This window comes from Notolabrus celidotus, chromosome 18 (genome assembly GCF_009762535.1).
Source record: "Notolabrus celidotus isolate fNotCel1 chromosome 18, fNotCel1.pri, whole genome shotgun sequence".
Lineage (NCBI taxonomy): Eukaryota > Metazoa > Chordata > Actinopteri > Labriformes > Labridae > Notolabrus > Notolabrus celidotus.
In genome coordinates this window covers 4,046,603-4,062,677 of record NC_048289.1, presented here as the reverse complement: position 1 = coordinate 4,062,677, position 16,075 = coordinate 4,046,603, and the positions used below count along the sequence as shown (strand labels likewise).

At 42.7% G+C, this 16,075-nt stretch overlaps 1 protein-coding gene across 2 annotated transcripts in view; it reads left to right on the top strand.

Moving 5' to 3' along the window:
• Positions 1 to 16,075, top strand: part of abcc3 (ATP-binding cassette, sub-family C (CFTR/MRP), member 3) — a 98,928-nt gene that overhangs the window by 52,803 nt on the left and 30,050 nt on the right. For both annotated transcript variants that reach the window (XM_034708698.1, XM_034708697.1), the window contains exons 9-18: positions 840 to 1,017; positions 1,168 to 1,329; positions 1,461 to 1,553; positions 3,428 to 3,631; positions 6,494 to 6,640; positions 6,729 to 6,816; positions 9,455 to 9,521; positions 9,618 to 9,744; positions 14,213 to 14,389; positions 14,563 to 14,730. In XM_034708698.1, the coding sequence (XP_034564589.1) occupies positions 840 to 1,017; positions 1,168 to 1,329; positions 1,461 to 1,553; positions 3,428 to 3,631; positions 6,494 to 6,640; positions 6,729 to 6,816; positions 9,455 to 9,521; positions 9,618 to 9,744; positions 14,213 to 14,389; positions 14,563 to 14,730 (1,411 nt within the window). The remainder of the gene's footprint in view (positions 1 to 839; positions 1,018 to 1,167; positions 1,330 to 1,460; positions 1,554 to 3,427; positions 3,632 to 6,493; positions 6,641 to 6,728; positions 6,817 to 9,454; positions 9,522 to 9,617; positions 9,745 to 14,212; positions 14,390 to 14,562; positions 14,731 to 16,075) is intronic.

The window sequence follows — 16,075 nt, the reverse complement described above, 5'->3', positions numbered from 1 at the left end:
CTATCAGGAGCATTAATTGACCTACTCTGACAGAGTAGAGACCATTAAAAAAGGAAGACTTGTATAGCGCTGGGCGATAATTCAATAATGATTATTATGGTGATATAATTTTTCTCAATATAAATATAACAGATGATTGATATAAAAATAAACCTGTAATTACACCCCCCAACCACTAGAAAGAAGGGCGCTAATGAGCCTTAAACGCTACTTGTCACCCAACATTAGACAGAAGTAGAAGGCGGCATTGAACAGCCAATCATGTTGCAGGGTGAGAAGTAGGCGGGGCTTAAAGACGTTTGACGTGGAATGCAAACACAGCTGAGACAAGCGACAGCGACACTGAAGAAATCGCACAACCTAGCAGCTCAAAGCAGAGTCGTTAGTCTGACACTGAGTCGACTCTGTGTTAACTATTAACTTAACACACTTTTAAATATACTTTCAGGATGTGGGTAAAGGAAGAGCACAGAGACAACTTCTGCTGTGCATCTCAGACACGATTAATGTCCACCGTGACCATCGTGAAAATCTCATCTTACACAAAAGACCTGCTTCCTGTTAACACCGTCAAAAATGAGGGATTCAAGAAGTTTATCAGAGAACTCAATCCAGATACAAGCTAACAACTTTCACTCAGGACCAAAAATCAGCCTTTAAATTTAAATGAAATAATGATTTGATATTTATCGTGGTGATTATCAATATCGACTGATGAAAAATGTTCGTGATAACATCCATTCAGCTCTAGTCTTAAATAATGAGCTTCACGCTGACAGTTGGAAACACTTCATTCACTTTCTCCTCTGTGATTTTTGCCTGTCTCTGTTCCTCTGCAGGATGCTGATCTCATTCACCAAACAGAAGGGTGTTCCTGATTGGTGGGGCTACTCCCTGGCCTTTCTCATGTTTTTCACAGCCGTCCTGCAGACGCTCATCCTCCATCGTCACTTTCAGTACTGTTTTGTCACCGGCATGAATGTACGCACAGCCATCATAGGTGCCATCTACAGGAAGGTACGTAAGAAAGGAACTGTGCGCCTATCATGCACACACAGTGACTCTGATGAACACTGGCTTCATCTTATGTCTGTTTCACAGTCTGCTTAATGAAGAGAACAGAGAAGTCTTATACTACAGTGTTGTCCCCTCTGTCATTGTCTGCAGGCACTGGTGATAACAAACGCAGCCAAGCGTTCGTCCACAGTGGGCGAGGTGGTGAACCTGATGTCTGTGGACGCACAGAGATTCATGGACCTCACCACCTTCCTCAACATGCTGTGGTCTGCTCCTCTTCAGATCATGCTGGCTTTGTATTTCCTCTGGCAGGTACGTGGATGAATCATATGTGGATTACTCTAGATGATTATGAGAGAGTATTTCACATGTTTTTAATGATGTATGGACCAGGAGATGTTTCATAATATCTTCACTGTTTTGGATTTGATTGTATTTAACAGAACCTGGGTCCGTCTGTGCTGGCCGGTGTAGCCGTCATGATAATGCTGATCCCTTTCAATGCTGTCATCGCCATGAAGACGAGAGCGTACCAGGTATGAACAGCCAGCGAGGGCAGTGCTATGATTTGATGCTGTTTCTGTTGACTTTGATAGGAGCATTTATAGCTTTTGGCACGTTTTCAAAATGGATTATTCGAAATATACATCACTGAAATGTTGTGAAAAATGCCGAAAAGTAGAAAACAGTTTATTGCATTGACCTTCAGTTTGAAGTCTATATGAGACTTGACATACATACTCTGTAAACAACCGCCACACACATCTGTTAAAGCCTCTGGTAACCCAAATGAACAAAACCTTTCTATCTGTGATGTTTATAGTCACATGTTCATACTATGTGTATATATATATATATTAGAACTCAACTTTGATCAATTTTTCAAATATCATCAGTCAAGTTTTTGATAATGTTCTGACACTAGGTTAAAGTGGGCGGGGTTAACTTGGATATTTATGATGAAATAAATATCTAACCAATCATAAAGGAAACACTGAGTCTCGACCACACATGTTCAACAAAACTACTCCGCTCCTTCTCAGACCGTCTCCTAAGGTCAGAGTGAACTCCTCTCTGTGTCTCCTTAGCTTGTTTGCTAATCACATACTCCCTGTAGTCTGTCTGTATATCTGTCTCTCTGCTCTTTGTGTCGCTTGTGTGTCTCTGTCTGCACATCTACCACTGAAGATGACAGCTTGTTGTCATTCTTTTATTTATCAACTGTATAGGATTTGGGGAAAAAGCGGGTGTAGTTAGTTGATGGTTTAGTCCTGCAAATGATCTGTTCATTTCCCAAGGACTGGTTCACTGTCTTTCCCCAAACAGCTCAGAGTTTAGACAAACAGAGCCGTGCTCTGCCTTCCTGCACGTCACTCACCGCTTCTCCGGGCATTACATGTTCCTGATGTCCTGAACGTGGAGACTACAAAGCATTAAAAGTGATGAACTATAGAAGTATTTTGTGACTCGGCACTCAGAGACCATTTTAAATAAATAATGTTCAGATTCTGGAGTTTTTATGTCTTTAGATTCAGAGTCAGACTGCTCAATAATGCAGGCTTTGAACTCTCTCTCTCTGTGCTGCTCCATGTTGTGCTGTAACTGTTGCCATGGTTAAGTTTGATTAACGTGTCAATCAAAGAGTTAGGCCACGCCCACACAGTCCTGAGAAATACTCTGATCTGTAGAATAAGCCGTTTTTGAACAGAGTTTTTTCAGAGTTATGGATGTTTATTTTCACTGAGAGTTTTGTTTATGCTTAGTTTCACATTAAAATTGATATTCTATATGAATTTTGAATATTCAGTCACATTCACAGAGGCTTTAGATCTGAGATCAGCAGCCATTTGTGAACACTGAAGCAGGTTTGCTTGGTGTAAACATATCTAATGTTTATTCTGGCTTATTGATCTGGTTTTGAGCGTATTGGAGACAGCTTTTCTTCTGCTTGTGAGTCAGTTATTGTGTAGGTCTTTGAGTCCAACCATGGAGACGTTTAGTGTTTAGTGTCCACCTTACTGTGCAAACTGAAACCTCAGTGCCAGCTGCTACTAAGTCCTCCTGCAAGTTTTTTGCAGTCCTTGGGTCGTGGGTTTTTGACCTCCTGCCTCTTCAAGATACTTTAGGCAGCAGTTAATAGCCTCCTCTTTTTGCCATGTCCAAAGGGAACCAGCTCTAGTCTTACTTCATTGCAGGTGATGGTGAATAAGAAATAAAGTCCCCAGCTTGTGAAAGAAATGCTTTCTTACGTCAAACTGAAGCTAAGAATGTATGCATTCGACATCTTCACCTTGGACATCTTAAAGGAGACGCACTGTTCCTGGAAACACAAAGAGGGCATTCATACATCAATGCACACACGGGGAGTGATTCTTGTACTCATCTTCACTTTCCTCTTTCTCTCTCTCAGGTGGAGCAGATGCAGTACAAAGACGCTCGCATCAAGCTGATGAATGAGATCCTGAACGGCATCAAAGTCCTGAAGCTGTACGCCTGGGAGAACTCTTTCAAAGAAAAGGTCCTGGCAATCCGACAGAAGGAGCTCAACGTTCTGCGCAAGACGGCCTACCTGGGAGCGCTCTCCACCATGGCCTGGACCAGTGCTCCTTTCCTGGTATGCTTAGTGCAGATGTCTGAAGCTTGATTTCTTGAAAAGGACTTCTACTAAGAGCATATTAAATGAAGGAACAGGAATTTGAGCTGACTGGTAGAGAGTAAATGTGAGACCCAGAAAATCCAACAGGGTGAATTAATGTCTTTTCAATCTCTGAACCCATCAACAGTCATCTTCTGATGACGCTGTGTGAGATAAACTCTACATTTGGGGACTGCCAGCTTCTCTGAAGTTCCTATGTAGCCAGCGATCAGCGATGAAAGACTTCCAGCCAAGACTTCCTTTATGTGTAGCATTCACGTCTGCAAGGACAGGTTGTCTTTTCTTGGGACATTACATCCCCTCAGAGCGCGCGTTCACCTGTTTCAAGTAGGTCTCAGTTTAGTAAAAGACTCACATCAGACTTCCACCAGATCCATATCCGGTCCGTCTCTGATCCGCTGCGGTCTGGCTCCGTGCTCTCTCGTCCGTCAACACCCACCAGTTGTGTTTTCAGAATGCAGCACGGAGCTGCACCGCCGGACAGCTGGAGTCATGGGACCGAGGTTTTCCCCCAGTAATCACTGAATCAAGGATTCTCCTCCTCCTCTCCTCATCCATGTTGTCTTTCTGGTCCTCTGAAAACCTCTGACCTGTTGACTCCAGGCCTGGCTCCGCTCATCATGATGGTTTGTTGTTGTAGTTAAGTGAAGTACAATCTGGTGATAACACAGAGTGTTTGATTCTGAAAATGTTTTCATTTAGTTTTGGTGCCTGAATTCCTGTAAAAAATAGAAGTCTTGTGTATCTGATCCAGACGACTCCGACTTGCCAGATCAGAGATGCAGCCGGAACGCAATGGAGCGGATCCAGTGGAAATTAACACATTGACTAGAATAGAAACCTGTGACAGATCTGGTGCTGTGACGGATCGGAGACGGACCGGACACGGATCTGGTGGAATTTGGCCGTTACAGATACACAGAGGCTTTAGTCTGGGCTACTTTACTTTTATGAGCCCAACTCATAAACAAAACAACAAAGTCCTGATGGAGACCCAGTAACAGTAAAAGAGCAAACTTTGAGGAGTCTGTTCTAAAGAGGAGGAGTAAATGCGGCCGGATCCATCATATCAACTCTGATTGTCTGATTCAATTCAGTGTCAAGCAGATGCGTTTTTGAGCTGGTGCGGTTAGCTGCACTTGAAGAGATAACTAAATCATCATCAGATTACTGCTGATGGGAGCTCTAATCTCATGACGATGCATGTAGAATCTGAAAATAGAGATTGTTACCAAGGCAGTTATAAGTAACTTTGATCAGAAACAAAACCGCACAGAAACATTGATCACAGTCTGAACCGACAGTCTGTGTGTTCAGAGATGTTTGCTGGTTGCATGGTTGCACGCTGAGTCCCGCCTCTTACCGCTCAACCAAACAGCAGACATACACAGTTAGTCTTCAATGGCTTTAGAGCTCTTTCACCACAGATGGCTGACCGCACCTGACAAAGAAGAGCATTCCTCCCCATGTTGGGGGCAGCTACCTGTAACAGATGCTATATATATACCTTGTAGATATTTCAAGTATCCTGTTAATTCACCAAAATAATAACTTAACCAAAACGATAAGTTGGGAATCATTTACTTTGAAGCAAGTCTGGACAAGCCCGAGAGCAACACACTTTCCATCAGCTGACTGGCTGCTCTCTGACCCAGATCATAAACTTAGTGAGAGGCATGAGATGATCCAGGAGGTCTGTTAGTTTAGTGTGATACAGAGGGGAGGATGTCTGAGCATGTGCCATGATGACCAGGTGCATGTGTTGCCCTCCGCATCAGTTTCTCTGTCAGTATGTAAGTTCAGTCAGACAACTCACGTTTACTTAAGATAAAGTTTATTGCAGCATACAGTATTGTGTTTGGCGTATGGGCTCCGAACCTCATTACTCCTCGTAGATTATTTAAATGCAGACATTAGGAGTCATGAGATAGGACTAACCCCCCTCGGAGCCCACAGGTGGATGCCGGGGAGGAGGTGGGTACGAAGTTTGCACACAGCACTGAGCAGGACAGCAGGAGCACTTGCAAAGCAGAGGCAGAGACAGGGAGACTTGCAGCTTAAATAGACCGCCAAATGAGGATGTTGAGATCAGCTGATAGAGAGGATGATGACGTGTCAGTATGATTGAGCACAGCTCGAGTTGTCTGCCTGAACTAGTTTGCAGGCGGCACTCCATGCATCACCACAGCTCATGGTTTAAGTTTCTTTGTAGAGATCGCTAACCTAAAGTTTCTCTCACCTGCTCCTGATCCATTATGTAAATAGTTGCAATCCAATCCAATATAAAAATGTCCGTAGCCTGCTGATTTAGCATGCTAACTAATACTAATGTTTTAGCTTCATTGTTCACTGATATGATGCTAACAGAAGCTAACGGTTTTACCTCACCTTATGGTCTATGGTGTCAACAAGCAGAAGCTAAATGTGTCTGAACTCTTTTCTGTGGACTGATTTGACATGATGTGTGATCAGTTTGTCTCTGGCGTTACTCATGTTAGTAAAGGTTAATAACCGTGTTCAAGGGGTTGTGACCAATCAGAATCAAGCATCTTATACAACCTGAAGATCAGTACGAAGCAGGTTTACTGCCAACATATATCACACATGTGTCCGGTGATTGATCCTTCACTGTTCACACCCCTGATTCAGAGCTGGTTCATGTCAGTGATTAAACTCTGAGCAGTAATAAGGAAACTGCTGAGTCACTGGTGGATTAATGTCCCTGTGTGTTTAGACCTCACATAGGACCCTGCTGTATGTCTCTAGGGTCAGTTGATGAGCCGTGGTGTCTGAGAGCCCTGTTTGCTGGTCTGTTTCCAGGTTGCCATGACCACGTTCGCTGTGTACGTGACTGTTGATGAGAACAACATCCTGGATGCTGAGAAGGCCTTTGTGTCGCTCTCACTTTTTAACATCCTCAGGTTCCCTCTCAACATGCTCCCCCAGGTCATCAGCAGTCTGGTTCAGGTAGGACCTCGTCCTTCTCTCTGTGATGTGTGATTCAGGTCTATTTACGGTTTAATTTGATGGTCTGTGTGTTTATTCTGCATCGCAGGCCAGCGTCTCTTTGAAGAGAATCCAAAATTTCCTGAGTCATGATGAGCTGGACCCAAATTCAGTGGACAGAAAGAACACAGCCACAGGTGAGCGTGAGCGTGACTCGTCCTTTGATTAAAGATAAACAACATTTTTCACTTTTACCCTCCATCTGAACTCTTCAGTCTTTTGTTTTGTTGTTACATCAACTTTAAAAACGTCCAAGACAGCCTGGCTGCAGACCTCTGCAGTCAGGCCCCTACCTCTGCAGACCTCTGCAGTCAGGCCCCTACCTCTGCAGACCTCTGCAGTCAGGCCCCTACCTCTGCAGACCTCCGCAGTCAGGCCCCTACCTCTGCAGACCTCTGCAGTCAGGCCCCTACCTCTGCAGACCTCCGCAGTCAGGCCCCTACCTCTGCAGACCTCTGCAGTCAGGCCCCTACCTCTGCAGACCTCCGCAGTCAGGCCCCTACCTCTGCAGACCTCTGCAGTCAGGCCCCTACCTCTGCAGACCTCCACAGTCAGGCCCCTACCTCTGCAGACCTCTGCAGTCAGGCCCCTACCTCTGCAGACCTCTGCAGTCAGGCCCCTACCTCTGCAGACCTCCGCAGTCAGGCCCCTACCTCTGCAGACATCCGCAGTCAGGCCCCTACCTCTGCAGACCTCTGCAGTCAAGCCCCTACCTCTGCAGACCTTCCTAGTGATGCACCTCCACAGTCAAGCCCCTACCTCTGCAGACCTTCCTAGTGATGCACCTCCACAGTCAAGGCCGGAAACACACTCAAAAAGATTCAAAATAAAATCGGGTTGAACTTCCGGTTTAACATTTCATTCAATTGTTCCTCTAATCCGTAAAAAGGAGTCAAGAAATCCGAAAATAAAATCTTGTGTTAACTTCCTGTTAAACATTTTAGTCTTTAATTTCGATAACTCTTCATTTCTCATTTACACTTGCTACTAATTTATAAAGTAAGAATGGAAAATGATCTCTACTGAGTGGGAAATAAATGTGAAGAAAAACAGCTCATTGAGCTTAAGATGCATCTCAGCTGAAATATACCTTATTAATATTCCAGTATGTTGTTCCCTCTTTCCTCTCATTTTATTGAGACAGTACAGCACTACTGGCTGCAAACTCTAGATAAAGTAAAACTTTTATTATTGTAGCTTAACATCGTGCATTATTAAGTGCTTCACTTTAGAAAAGCAAAAAACACACAGACAGAAATAAATGATAGAAGGTTCTTTATTAAGGAACTTTATTATGACCCGGTTCAGCCTTAAACATCATGACTCAACTCAACTCAACATTATTTATAAAGCACCTTTCATACATATAAACATGCAGCCCAAAGTGCTTCACAAAATAACAGAGAGACAGAAAACAACAGCAGTGGTACAATTATAAAAGGCATGATTATAAATAAAACAATAACATAAAATAAAATCAACACAATAAAATTATTAAAAAAAGTAAGAGTGGAAAGAAAAGTTAAAAATAAGGTAGAGTTAACAAGATCAGATTAATAGAGGGTATAAAATAGATAAATAAATAATTAAATAAGATAAATATATATTAAAGCAATGATTAAAATAATAATAATACAGTCCAGGGCTAAAAATCAATTACTCCAAATTAAAAGCTAGATTAAAAAGATAAATCTTAAGTTTACTTTTATAAACACCCAGAGAGCTCGCCGTTTTGATGTCCAAAGGAAGAGAGTTCCACAGCTCAGGAGCGTAAAAACAGAAAGCTCTCCCTCTCTGTGTGTGATACACACGAGGAACATTTAAAAGGAAAGCATTGGAGGACCTCAGTGATCAAGCTGGAACATAAAATGACAGGAGAGACCCATCACGTCTCGGACACTCTGTGGGTTAATTTAGGGCAGTGGTACAGGTTACACCATCGTTTGCAGCATTTGAACTGCAGGCTTTGAGCTTCATGAAGTGATGGAATGATGAATCTACAACAGACAGGAATACTGCAATGAGTCAGATCCGCTCGGTAAACAAAGTTCTGATTAAACAAGATTCAATCCCACAGCACAGCAAAATCTTTATGTGCTGCTTCAGTTTTCTCCTTACGGCTTGAACGTCAGTGAAATATTGAATCTTCATTACAAACTTTAATCCTTTTTAGACCACAAATAACCTAATCTTCAAAACTTCTTTACAAACTTTATTAACCAAGCTCAAAAAAGAAATGGCTCGTCCTCTATGAATCATACGTAGCTAATGCTGACGTTTGTGTAGCGTAGCTAATGCTAACGTCCTTGTAACTATTTTAAAACAAAAAAAAAACCTACTGGTGTGACATTCAGTGGTTTTACTGAAACTGAAAAATGAAAAAATGTAAGTTTGTAACAGATAGACGTATTTTTTCGCTGTTTTGGATACTTAAGAATAGACACCTGCTGTTGTCTCCAGGCGTAATCACTACAACAAACTATACCACTTCCGGACGTGACCCCAGAGGTGCATCACTGGGGAGGTCTGCAAAAGTGGGGGCCTGGCTGCAGAGGTCTGCAGCTGGACTCCTCTCAACACTTCAAGCAGTGATTGTAATAAGTAGAGTAAACCTGCATCAAGTGTTCTTTGAAATACAAAGACCTTTCACACAGTGATCTGCTTACTACAGAGCTCGTGGATGACTCACATATCAGAAATGCCGTTCAGCCTCTCCTCTGTCAGGCTTCTTCACTCTGTCACCTTTTCATCAGGTGCTTATTTTGTCTTCAACAGACTTCTCAGTGACAGTCATTAATGGGAAATTCACCTGGGCCAAAGAGGATCCTCCAGTTCTGCACAAGTATGTCGTTGAAGCCAAACACTGTCTGTTTGCACTTTGTCATGTCATACCTGTGGCTGTTCTTCTAACACGTGAATGTTGATTCTGTGTTTGTAGTATTAATGTCATGGTGCCTCAGGGCTCCCTGCTCGCTGTGGTCGGTCATGTTGGCTGTGGGAAGTCCTCCCTGATCTCCGCTCTGCTTGGTGAAATGGAGAAACTAGAGGGAGAGGTTTCTATTCGGGTAGGTTCCCTGCTCTGAAGAGTTTATTTGTCTTTCTCCCTCAAATTCATATTTTATAATAAAATGATCAACATGAGAAAAACAGAAGACACACCTGCAGTGAATGCACCTATGGGGGAGATATCACCTCAATCTACAGTTCAGACAGGGCGTGTATTAGCTTCTCCCAACACGTTGTTTTGCTGTCATGTCACATTTTTGATACTATCGCAGCAAATGCAACCTTTTTTCAACAACAGCACCCTCTGAACCCAACCCAACAGCAGACAGACTAAGCTGTCATCAAGCTGGTGAACACTGAGGACAATTTAGCAGCTAAAGAGTCAGATACTTTCATTCAGTGTAACTGGAATCAGCTGTATTCAGAAAGGGTCTTGCGTCAACACGTTGATATGAGAATGCTCATGTTTTAATGAACGGTGAACTGAACCGCTCAGTTTGCAGCTCATAAACGTGAACGCTGCTCACTCTGGAGGCAGAGAACGACCGCTCACACTCAAGCACCTGACAGGCATTCAGCACGGCTTATGCGTCGAAATCCAGTAGTAATCCAGATGTAGTGAGCGGTACCTGTGAACCAACTGTTTGAACATCAAATTAGTTTTTTGGACGAATCAGGACAGATCCAAACAGGCTGGTCTGGTTTAAGAGAGGTGTAGCTTTTTGAGAATGAGGAATAGTTCACTTTCTTTTTTTTCCCCTCATCTCTTCTAGTTTAGGGTATGCCCCCCGAGTATCGGGTGTTAAAGCTGACATGTCACATAGTTAGATGTGTGTTTCAAGGTTTTCAAAGCTGCAGATTTTATTGTCTTTTACTCTTCACACCTGTCTATAATTCTGGAGTAGAATACAGTAATTCATGAACTTGTAAATATCAGTGATTAAGGGCTGGAGACTGAAGTAAAGGAGGCTCTACTGAAGAAGAAAATAGATGCAGAATCTGTTTTATATTTTAGATTCTGTAAAGTAGCCCCCTTTTTCCTTCACGACAGCTTTGCACACTCTTGGTATTCTCTCAGTCTGCTCCATGAAGTGGTCTCCTGGAATGGTTTCTAATGAATATGAGCCTTGTCAAGAGTTCATTTGTAGAATGACTTGCCTTCTTAATGTGTTTGAGACCATCAGTTGTGTTGTTCAGAGGTAGGGTTAGTACACAATGGATAACCCTATTTGACTACTGTTGTAATCCAGATTATGGCAAAACCAGATTATGTCATAGTTTTGATGTCTTCAGTATTAATCTACAATGTTGAAAATAATTAAAATAAATAAAAAACACTGAATGAGAAGGTGTGTCCAAACTTTTGACTGGTAGTGTATATGCAGTTAAAAAATTAACATAAACTTGTTCATTTTTTGTGTGAACACAATACTGAGGGCTGCTGTATGCTAACATGAGCACTCTGATCATTTGAAGGTGGTGCTGGGTTCAGTTTGTGTAAAGTTGGCAAAATATGCAGGTTTAAATCTGTTCAGTGCTTGAATGTTGATCAAAGGTTCAAAGTGTGAAGTCAAAGCCATAGGGGCTTGCAGAACATGTTACAGATTAAGAACAGAGAGTTTAGTTGAGGCATGTTCAGGCAGATTCTCCAGACAGGGCCATCTGGGGACTTTTCAGCTAATGTCTGCACAGAATGTTCATTTAGGTAACTGTTGTAGTTTTAAAGTAAACATATGCTCTATTTTGATTCAGCATCATCCTCATAACTGCATTACTTCATGTTCCATAGAAACTGCATTCAGAGGCCTTCGAGTTTCTCTGTTAGGGTTAAAGGGATAGTTCCGTACAAGTGGAGTTGTACGAGTTTTATGTCAGTAGTAGTAGTAGTAGAAATGTCCTCCTGTTAAACCACCAGAAACAATAAAAAAAACACTAATACAACTGTTGGAATCAGCACAATAGATATTGTAATGCTTGTTTTAAAACATGTTCTTTTGGGAGATAAAATTCACCAAAATGTGCCAAACATAACAGCAAATCAAGAGAACAGAAAAGGAAATATATTAACTGTTAAAAATAAGTCTCTTGAGAGAATTTGGCAAATAGTCTTGACTAATGAAAGAGTCTTTCTCTGCTGTAATACAGTGAACAGCTTTCAGTTGTCAGGGAATAGAGATGATAAAAGAAGTGCTGTCAAAATGTAAAATGAACCACAGTTGTTTCAAATTTTAAATACATCTCTATAGGACAAGAACATCTGCATAGAGGCTAGGTATTTTGTTAAATAAAAAAAGCACGAGACAACATTAAGTAATACAACAAGTAGTAAAAAAAAAAAGGATTAAAGGGACACTGCAATACAAAACATCAAAACACGAAGCCCATGAGGAAGTGTTATAAACTGCACTTCATCGAGCGTCCACTAGAGGCTAGCTGCAGAAACACTAGAAACCACATACACACCCATTCAAAGAAGACAATCTTTCAGCCTGGTACAAAAAACAGCTTGGTCCTACTTAGCTTATTTCTCTATCTATCTGGACGGGGGTGAATTTTTTTCTAACGCGACGGTTCAGAAGATATTAAGATTACGAGTTTTGCTCAAATAAGGACATGACTGACTTGACTGACAGGTGGGAACCAAGCGGCAAACTCCGGTCTCAAACGATGAAGCCAATGCAGAAGTGATATAAACTGCAATACATCGAAAATCCGCTTGAGGCTGGCTGCAGAAACCACATAGATATGAATGGGAAAAAGACAATCTTTGCAGCATTAATAAACATGTTTACAGCCTGGTTCAAAAATCGGCTTGGCCCTACAAGGCTAATCTCTCTAATGGCACACACTGTACGGGGGGTGAATTTTTTTCTAACGTGACGGTTAAGAAGATATTAAGATTATGAGTTTTGCCCAAATAAGGACATGACTGACGTGACTCCCGGTCGGGAACACACAGCCATTGGCTAAGAGACTCACACTACGTCACACTCTGCCTAGTTGAGTTCCGCATTACCAATATGGCTGCTGCCGTCGATTTGCTTCAAAACAGCCCTCAGGAACAGATGGGTGACGTCACGGATACTACGTTCATATTTTTTACAGTGTATGGTGGGAACACATAGCTGTTGGCTAGGAGGCTTAAAGCCCGCCTCTTTACCTCACACTATGCCTGGTTGAGTTCCACAATATCAAATATGGCTGCCACCGCCGATTGGCTTCAAAACAGCGCTCAGGCACAGATGAATGATGTCATGGATACTGCGTCCATTATCTATACAGTCTATGAATACAACATGTAAAAGCAGGCGATTTGTCCCATTTATCTCTTCAATAACTGAATGAAAGACTGAATTAAAATGGTATTTTCTAAAATTAATTTAGGCTGGAATTAAATACTAGTAATTGTACGAGCCACAATGGATGCCGTTAAGCTCGGCCCCTTTAATGAGAAGCTGCAGGGAGAAACAGCATTGGAAACGTCAGTGACAAACTTCAGCGTTCAGTTCAGCAGTGGACTCTGGTTGGTGAGTGTCGCAGACTGCAGCCCTGTTTGACCTGCTGGTTTATCTTAATTCCTAAAGGTACAGAAGTACTGTTATTACCAAGTCTCACTCGTGACAGGAAGTAGTATTCTTGTTTTCGTCGCACTTTACACACCTGCACCACCAGGTAACTCTGGATCTCTCCTGCTCTCCAGTTTAGCAATAAAGTTTCTCCTCTTTTTCCTCCGGTGTATCGAATCGCCTTTTTCTCTGTAAACCCATAGAGGCGTCCACATGTGTCCACAGTAACATATCATCAGTGCAGTCAGAACCACTCTTTATTAAGTTTAGTTGTAGTTTTGTCACTGTAAAACCTGCACACCTGAACAGCTGATCAGTACGCTGCAGGCAGAGGAGCATGTCTGTGTTGTGTCCACATGCGCAAATAGTGCAAAAACAAACAAGCTTTCTGGTGCCAAAGTGAAGTGAACATTTTCTCAGTAGAGCGTGCACCTAAACCGAGATGAGTGCTCGGTTCCGAGTCTTCCAAAGTTAGCTAAATCAAATGGCAGAAATGGAACCTTCTGCAGAAGACTGTAGCCTAGCTTGCGTGCTGTTCTTCCTGCAGTTTCTCATTAAAGGGGCCGAGCTGAGCGGAATCCATTGTGGCTAGAACAATTACTAGTAAAACTCATACAACCCCACTTCAAAAAGACTGAAATATCCCTTTCACACACACACACACACACACACACACACACACACACACACACACACACACACACACACACACACACACTCATGTGTGACAGTTTATTATAAGAGGATGGTTATGATCATTTCTAATTATTTAAATCAAGACAGTCAATGATTGTGTTTGTTAATATGCCTCCCTGTGTGTGTGTACTGTGTTTGTATGTCCGATGGTAATCTGTTGATTTATGAGAGCGGTCCCAGAAACATTTGTACCAAAATAACGATCCTAACTCAGATGTGTCTGAGGAAAGTGTGTAAAGAGACACTTGTTTTCATCTGTCCTCAGGGATCAGTGGCATACGTACCACAGCAGGCCTGGATCCAGAACGCCACCCTGCGGGACAACATCCTGTTTGGAAGGCCCTTCAATGAGCAGAAGTACTGCTGTGTCATGAACGCCTGTGCCTTAACTCCTGACCTGGAAGTGCTGCCTGGAGGAGACATGACAGAGATAGGAGAAAAGGTTCTCTTCTCTTCCTCAGTCGCCACTTTTTCTTTTTCCAGGAAGCAGCTTTAGTTTCTGTTTCCTTTCAGCTGTTCTTGTTATTTGTCATCAGATTAACGGATTCCTGATTTTCAAAACAGTTCCCACATCTGATGAAGTTTCTTTCTTAAAGTCTGATTCTCATTCTGCAGGGCATCAACCTCTCTGGTGGGCAGCGACAGAGGGTGAGCCTGGCCCGAGCTCTGTACAGCGATGCTGATGTTTACCTTCTGGACGACCCGCTGTCTGCTGTGGATGCTCATGTGGCCAAACACATATTTGACAACCTCATTGGGCCGGAAGGTGTGCTAAAGGGCAAGGTGAGGAGAAAGTAGAACCCACCACTTTGTGCTGGTGATCATCTTTAGAGCTTGAAGTGAAATGTAAAGCTTTTCCTCCCTAATGGATCCTCACAGTCTCAAGGACGCGATGCTGTTTCAGGCTTGTGTTGCATAGAGTGAATACATTTGAAACATCCCTCTGTGCACCGCAGTGCCAGTCTAAACTCCAGGCTAAAATATCTGGACTGGACGGCCTCTCATTAGACTCGGACAGGCATTTGTGGACCTCAGGGAATTCAGTTAGCCAGAAGCAGCTGGTGATTGCGTAGTAACTTAATCCCTCACTGCCTGCTGTATTTTCTAGATGCCTAAGTACTCATAATACATTAGCATGTAGGCCTGTGTGAGTTACTGGCCTGTTACTGTCACAGCTCTACACCATGTGAGCACTGCAGTGTAAAGATCTTTGAACACTGTGTACATAACGGATGAAAGAGAGGACAAGTTATGGCATAACTTTGGCTAACTGCCTTTATTGGCCTTTGTAGAGTCATATATCAAATAAATCAAATTTTGATAATATTTTTAGATGATTTTTGAGTCAAATCCCAACAAATGTTCTCCTCAGACTCTTTCCAAACAGAGAAGGTCTAGACCGTACTCTATGTTCTATTATTAACAAAGACCCAACATCAAGACAGACTAAGATCCAGTCCCATCTTCCAGACAGGACTCAGTCTGATCTCATCTTAATCCACCATGAGCAGAGCACTTTGCAGCATTTAGCAAGTTACAGTGGCAAGGACAAACTTCCTTTAACAGGCAGAAACCTCCAGCAGGACCAGACTCATGTTAGACACACATCTTCTGAGACCGTGTATGAGAGAGGGATAGAGGGAGATGAAGAGAGAGAAAGATGATAGTGGTGAGACGGATAGTAGTAGTTGTAGCAGCTGGAGTCTAGCACATCCACAGCAGCAGAGATCCAGAGGAACCTACGAGACAAGGGAGCTCAGGGACTCCAGAAAGGTCTATGGTTTGGAACTTTAATGGGACAGGAGGAGTTAAAGTAAGAGACAGGCAGAGAGAGGAGAGAGAGGGAAAGACAGGATCCCAGTGTGTCAGTCTAAGCCTATAGCAGCAGAACTAAGAGCTGGTCCAAGCCTGATCCAGCTCTAACTATAAGCTTTATCAAAAAGGAAAGTTTGAAGCCTACTCTTAAAAGTAGAGAGGGTGTCTGCCTCCTGGACTCTGACTGGTAGATGATTCCAAAGGAGAGGGGCCTGATAACTGAAGGTTCTACCTCCCATACTACTTTTAGAGACTTTAGGTACGATAAGCAGGCCTGCATGTTGGAGCGTAGTGTTCTAGAGGGGTGTTAGGA